This window comes from Physeter macrocephalus, chromosome 20 (assembly GCF_002837175.3).
Source record: "Physeter macrocephalus isolate SW-GA chromosome 20, ASM283717v5, whole genome shotgun sequence".
Taxonomy (NCBI): domain Eukaryota; kingdom Metazoa; phylum Chordata; class Mammalia; order Artiodactyla; family Physeteridae; genus Physeter; species Physeter macrocephalus.
This window is the reverse complement of record NC_041233.1, coordinates 73393757-73400971: the sequence shown is the minus strand read 5'-3', so window position 1 is coordinate 73400971 and position 7215 is coordinate 73393757. Positions and strand designations below refer to the sequence as shown.

The 7215-nt window shown below is 45.1% G+C and overlaps 1 protein-coding gene and 1 pseudogene across 2 annotated transcripts in view; one reads left to right on the top strand and one right to left on the bottom strand.

Annotated features, from left to right (window-relative positions):
• Positions 1–898, bottom strand: part of SEC23IP (SEC23 interacting protein) — a 46293-nt gene extending 45395 nt beyond the window's left edge. Inside the window, exon 1 of one of the 2 annotated variants that reach the window (XM_007116822.4) lies at positions 651–898. In XM_007116822.4, the coding sequence (XP_007116884.2) occupies positions 651–813 (163 nt within the window). In that variant the 5' untranslated portion in view covers positions 814–898. The remainder of the gene's footprint in view (positions 1–650) is intronic. The other variant, XM_007116821.4, reaches the window with a different exon arrangement.
• A 2989-nt stretch (positions 899–3887) lies between these two features.
• LOC102988549 (metallothionein-I, hippocampal-like) lies at positions 3888–4163 on the top strand (annotated as a pseudogene).
• Positions 4164–7215: the final 3052 nt, after the last annotated feature.

Genomic DNA, 7215 nt, shown 5'->3' with positions numbered 1-7215 from the left:
GTGAGAGGCCCGCGCACCGCGATGAAGAGTGGCCCCCGCTTGCCACAACTAGAGAAAGCCCTCGCACAGAAACTAAGACCCAACACAGCAAAAATAAATAAATTAATTAATAAACTCCTACCCCCAACATCAAAAAAAAAAAGCAATCTCCCTAGACAATAATAAAGATATGTACAAAGTGCTAAGGTGCACACAGGAGTAGAGACTTGAGAACAATTAAGGGCTCCTTAGAGAAAATGATGCACCGCCTTGAAAGATGACTGCGTTCTGTACCTCTACTTTGCAAATATTACGTGTCTATCCTAAGAGATATCCTACAGTACCCTAGGAGAGGAGGAGGCACTGTCTTAATTTTTTTGCATTCCCTACAAGCACCTGGCACACCAGGAAGTGTTCAACAAAAATCTGTGGAATGCCAGTTCAGGAGTGTCCAGCACTGGGAACAGTTCCTTCCACGAAGAGCTTGGCCCCCGCCCCCGACATCCCAAAGTCCTCAGGCCACCCAAACCTGGCCACTGATGGCCCTGCCAAGGTACCAGAGGGTCGGGTCCAGGCACAAGGAAAACCTCCCGTCCGACCCTCGCCACCCCCCGCCGCCCGCCCACCTGCCCGCACACACTTGCCCCACCGGATCCTCATCTCCTTACTACCTCCGGGCAAGAGCAGGGAGGCCGAGGCAGCGGCAGCCTGGGTGACTGGGATAAAGGGCACGTTGAAGCTGAACTCCGTGGCCGAGGAGGAGAAAAGTAAGTTAGTGCCCGACGAGGAGCTGGAAGCGGCGCCTCCGCCACCGTTAAGCTTCCTCTCAGCCATGGCTGCGGCCCACCTTCCGTTACACGTCTACTGGGGGCCGGTGCGGAACCACCAGCCGGAAACCGGTCACTGTCGGGGCCAACACACTTCCGCACTTGCGCACGAGGGCCGGAACTCCGGACGGCTGGTCAGCCTCCCTCTGCCTTCTCCTACGAGGCCGCCAGGAATCAACATGGCGGCGCAGGCTTCACGCCCTGGTCCTAGCACGTGACACCCTCGGCCACTGCCGGGGCCGGAAGAGAGGCAAAGGTGGAGGCTGCGACTGCGGTTGGAGCGTGGGACAGGGAGGGCTCCCGGTTGTGAATCAAAGTACGAATCGGCACTGAAAATCTCGGGTTGCGGGGGCCTCTCTAGGCTTCCTAAAAGTACCCACAGAAGCGTCTAACTAGATAAAATTTTGGAGGAACAGCGAAAGCCCGCAGGCGCAGGTAGCAGAGTGCTAGCTGCAGACAGAGGGAGGAAAAGGTGTGTGGGCCATTTGCAGCTAAAGTCTAGCCAAACTCACAAATTGTAACCAGACACCCGCATCTAACCCGCCCACGTCGTTTTGGACTGAATTGAACTCTTGTCATTCGCCCAGAAATAGAAATGGTAGAACTTTTGAAGTTTTTAAGCCAAAGGGAAGAAAAAAAAGTTTTAAAAGAGAAACCAGGGAATTGACATTTAAAATAGGCATGTGACTTTTTTAATAGTTTTCTGCACCTGTCTAAAATAAATGACTAGTTTAATCCTAAAATGCACTATGGATAATTTGTATATAATTGTCATCTTTCACATAGTTAAAGATTATGAAAGAAAAAATAACAGATAATCAACTTCTTGGAGGGTGGGAGAGGGATAGAGAAACCCAAAAGAAGCTTTCAAATAATGAAACTACCCTCTCCCCCAGCTGTTCACACCTATATAGTATCTGTTTATTTATTAATTCAACAACTAGTATGCTTACTGTCAAAACAAAACAAAAACAAAGCCAGATACTAGTTTAAAGCAATAAGGATAGATTTTTATTGCGTTAAGGAAGTGGGTTCGTCGAGATCTGAACTGAACTTCCCCAAAACAAAAGGCTGGAGACTTTAAAGAGTGGCGTGTGCTAAGGCAAAGGCATTGAAGGGTGCCAAGGGGTGTTGGTCCATGTGACCGGGTTTGTTAATTGGCACTTATATGGAGCAGAAATTAACTTCTCTTATCTTTATGACATGCAGTGGTACAAGTTAGAGCAAGGTACCCACCAGGCTGGGAGGAGAGAGCTCTCAGGTTCTTGAGAAGGCAGTTCCGGGTGACAAAAGATTTATATCCCAAAGGGGTGGAGAAAGGATTTATAATCGCAAGCTTTCTAAAGTAACTGCTTTAAGGGAGGTTCAGGGCCTATATGCCTATCACCTGGTTTGGGTTGGAAGAAACAGTAAATTCTCCTGGCAGTGTTGAGCTTTCTCAGGCAGGCATTTTAAGGGGGACAGGGTTCATCCTGGGGACATGGCCTTAAGCTGTTGGTAGCCATTCTAGAGTTTGGTCAAGGGGGTCTTTGTCATTACTATGGGTGGTCGAAGCAGTATACTAAACGCTGGGGGTACCATGGTATACAAGATAGACACGGGACCTTTCCTTCTTGGAGCTTACAGTCTGGTCAGGAAGACAGACAACTAAACACATAATAACAATAAACTAAAGTGTGATGAAAATAATGTAGAATTTCTCAAAGTGTGTTGTGTGGAATATTGACACCATCAGGAGAGGGAGGTGTAACCCTTTTAGGGGAGGGATAGCAAGTATTTAGAACAATCAGACCATCAACAAAGGACCTGCCTCGTCTGGAGTGACATGAAAGGCTTTCCTGAAGAAGAAATATTAAAGTTGACACCTGAAAGCCAATGAGTAGAAGTTAACCAGAAAAGCTTGGAGGAGAGGGACCGGAAGAAGTGGTGAGAGATAATTACAGATAAAGTTACAATATGTCGGGTTACCTTAAGATGCCATATTTGAATGTTAAAAGAAACATGGGTTACAGCATGGCTGGAGCCTAGTGAGCAACTAGGAGAAAGCTGGGAGATAAGAATGAAAAGTAGACCAAGGCCAGATGATACAGGGTCCTTACAAGTTAACAGCAAAAGGGACTGAAAGAAGGGTTTAAAGGAAGGTGGAGAAATAACATTTGCTCTGTAGAAAGTTCACTCTGTCTTCAGTGTAATAAAGTAGATAAGGAAAGAGCAAGCCTCGGGAGCAGAACAGTTGGCAGACTGCTGCACTGGACCAGCTGAGCAATGATGGTGGCTCAAACTAGAGCGATTGGAGTAGGAATGAACAGAAATAGGAGTAATTTCCGGGAAAAGATGTCAGATTGAACAGCTGTATCTTCATTTTCTTCTTCCTGAAGCTCTGTTGAAAACACAGATGGATTTGCTTGGTTTTTTTAGGCATAAACCCATAAGGATGAGGAAAATGGGAGAAGATTTGGCAGCAACAAGATTTTGGAAGGCACCAAAAAAATAGGCAAGTAGTAGATGATTTAGCAAACCAGTAATGGGGAAAGCTCAAACGCAACATTATTTGCACCACAGGATCACCAAAAGATTTAGGACCTGATAGCCTCAGGCACCTCTGGAAGTGGCAGTCCAGTGGAAGAGAGAGGTCCTATAATTAGGAGGATTGGTTAAAACTGTTTAAGAAACAGATCCCCTCCCCCACTCTCAGTAACTGGACTATTGACCATCCCCCTTAAAGGAAAAAGGCTGAGTTTTCCCTTCTGGAGAGGGTAAAACAGAAGGAAGATTAAGCAAATACATACATACTGAGTAATAAAACACCCTGTTCCACAAACCCAGCCCAATTTCTTCACTCAGCTCCAAAAACACTAGCTGCCAGGTCTTCAACCTCTAGGCAGATTAGAGTCATCTTGTTGGGGTCAGGGAACAAAAGATCTAGAGAGAATTAAATCCAGGTTTCCCAATGAGACAGCCCAGAGCAGAATCACCCCATAATTAAGCTCACAATCAACGAGCCCCAGAACACATTCTCCACTAACCCAAGAACCTCTTCTTTGTCACTGATTTGGACTTCTGGCCTCAACTCGGCTCACAATGGACCCCAAGTGCTCCTGAGCCACTGGTGGCTCCTGCGCCTATTGTAGCTCCTGCAAATGCACCTCCTGCAAGAGCTGCTGCCCCTGCTGCCCCGTGAGCTGTGCCAAGTGTGCCCAGGGCTGCGTCTGCAAAGGGGCCTTGGACGAAGGCAACTGCTGCGCCCGAGGTTGTGAAAGCCTGCTGCCAGGTGTAAATAGAGCGACATGCGCGAACGTGCACTTAAAATGTGTTGCCTACTACCCTGACCGGCTTGCTACATTCCTATTTCCATGAAATACTTGCATGAAGATAAACTCATCTAGACAAAAAACCAACAAGACCCATGTATATGCTCTGAGCTCCCAATCACCTTTTTAGTCCCCACGCTTTTTGTTTTGTTCAGATATTCATTCAGCAAATATTATTATGTGAACCTGCTCCTATGCCAGACACGGGGGATACAAGAGTGGGCAAATGGGCAGAGCCGTGACAGTTCACGCTCTACGGGACAGCCACCCTCTCGTCTTCCATAGTCACCTCCACCTGGCAAGGCAGGTGAACGGGGAGGATGAGACACAGGTGACTGAAGGGAAAGTGTGCTAATTTCTGATTCAGGGAACACAGTGGAAGAGGAGGACAAACTGGAGCCTAAAAATGGAGCTGCCCGGCCATTAGATATATGGCTCTGAAACTGAAGAAAGAAGTCCAGGCTTGAAATGAGATGTAGGAGGCATCAGCTCACAGGGAGGTGATTCAGAAATTGTGGGAAAAGAGCCTCGTGTTCTGTCATTGTCAGAAATGGCCATTCTTTTGGAGGAAGGTTTGTGTTGCTTTCTGTACAAGGTGATGTGCTGGGCACCAAGTCAGGTTGACAGGTGTGACCAGAAAAAGCACAGGTGGGAGGTAGTCCCCACACTTTAAATACAATTACCACATACTCGAGAAGATTCTTTAACCTGGAAGATAGTGATTCAAACAAGACCCACAAAAGGAACAAGAAATGGCAATTTAGAAGAAATTATCGACACAGGAAGGCAAGAACTTTCAAAAATCTATCAATAATATCTTCAGAGGGATCTGCAACCAAGAAACAAGATCAGGGTGATGTTTAAGAAAGAAAAGAAAAGAAATATTTAGGGAACAAAAAAGAAAGTCAGTAGAAGGAAAATAAGTATGAGGAAATTTCTCAAAAAGTAAAGCAAAAAGACAAACAGATGGAAGCTAAGAGAGAAACCTAAGAAAATTAGATTGCCATGCAAGAAAATCCAATATCTGAATTTTAAGAACTCTGCTAAGAGAGACAGAAAGTACAGGGGAGGGAATCATCAAGGAAAAAAAATTTTTTTTTAATTCCCAGAAATGAAGTATACAAGTTTCTAATTGGTACCCAGCACAACAGTTGAAAACATACATACTGGAGCATTGGAGACAAAGATCCCTAAAGGTTCCAGAAGGATAAAAACAGGTCAAATGCAAAGAAATTCAGCTCCCAAAATATTTACCTCTCAAGCACACTTTCTAAGAAAATATGAGGGACTTGCTCCACCAAAAGTAAGAGAATAAGGCTAAGAAAGTCTTCTTATGGGGGATGCAGGTAACATGATATCCAACACAGGTGTACAGGGGAATTCAAGCAAATTCCCAAACAAAAAGACCCCAAAATGCAAGGGCTCAAACAAATGTTCGTGTCTCACTCACACAAAAGTACATGTTGGTGACCAGCTTTTGTCTTCAACATCGGGCTTCTGAGGCTGCTCGAGTTGTTGCCACCCAAGGAAGTCGGAAGGGGTCAGGGCAGTTCAGGGACAAATGTCCCATCTTAACAAGTGAGACAGAAGTTGCACACATCATTTTTGTTCACATTCCACTAGTGTGAACTTCGACAAAACGCACTCCTTTTGCGTGCAAGAAGAGCTGGAAAATACACTCCCCGCCTGGGTACCCACATTGTAACTACAATTCTGTAACTATGGAGGAAGAAGATTTTGGTGGGCAAATGGCAATTGCCATGGCAGTCTGTCCCTCTGGCTATCACGTACCCACCCTTATTCCCAAATAGAACATACTTATGCCCCAAGGGTGGTAACCAGCTGCATCCAGCTTAAAAGTCCAGGATCTCTAGGCAGCTCAGCCCTTTCCAATGAGTCTGGATGTAGTTCCTCAGGAGCTACGACTATAAGACACCCAACAGACAGTTGTGAAGCAAAAACAGGGTAACTGCAATGGAGACTCCCACTGGGAAAAAAAGAGGAATGGAAAACACAGTAATTACGGTTCCATAGAAATGATTGAATCCTGCTAGGCATAAGTTGAAAATACTCCTTGCCCTGACAGTGGAGAATGTTTGTGGTTAGTCCTGACTGTCTTTGGTTTGGTCCTCTGTAAATAACTCCCCAGTCCGCAGTTCTTCCTGGCCCTGGCTTTGCCCTCTGGGGGGTTTCTCCTTGACCATGGTCATCCAAGGCGATATGTGAAGTAGCACTGGGAAGCATGTCCTCTTTGGGGGCTGTACAGCTTTGGCAATTTACTTCCTCCTGGTATGAGTTTGGGGCCTGAGACTTGCTTTCAGGCTTGAACAGTTGCAGACTTTTTCAGGCCAGGCTCCTGGTTTTTTATTTCCAATAACTTCCATGTCTGACCTGAGCTCTTTTTTCTCTCAGCCTAATGTTGGTTAACTTGAGGTCATCTGAAACAAGGCTACAACCTTGATCTGATCTTTGCCACAGGGCTAGATTCTCTAGGTTACCTGAGAAGTCTTAAAAGACCCTTGAAAATACCTTTGAGTGAATCCTCCTAGGGTTTGAACACCAAATTGATTGGTTTTTCCAATCCTGGAAGGCCTCAATTTCTCCTATGCTGCGTAATCTGGTAGCAGTGGCCACCTGTGGCTATTGATCATTAGGAATGTGGCTGTCTGAATTGAGATGTGCTATAAGTGTAAAATACACTCCGGATTTTGAAGAATTAATTTTTAAAAAAGATCAGTAGTCTTCAGATGGATTATTTGTTCAAATTATAATATTTTTATATGTTGGGTTAAATATTTTATTAAAATTAGTGTTACCTGTTTTTTACTTTTTTAAATTTAACTTTTAAATTACATATGTGGCTTGCAAGGTATATCTGAGAGACTGAATACACAAACAATGGCCAGACCATATTTAACAATAGAACCTGTATCCTCTGACAGTAGAGCAATTGGTTCGCAAAGGTCAGGACTTGGTTGATGAGTGCCAACTTTCCTATTGTTTTCTTCACTCCCCAGAAAACAAGAATGGTTAAGAAATTCCTACTTGGGAATTCCCTGGTGGTTCACTGGTTAGGACTCGGTGCTTTCACTGCAGGG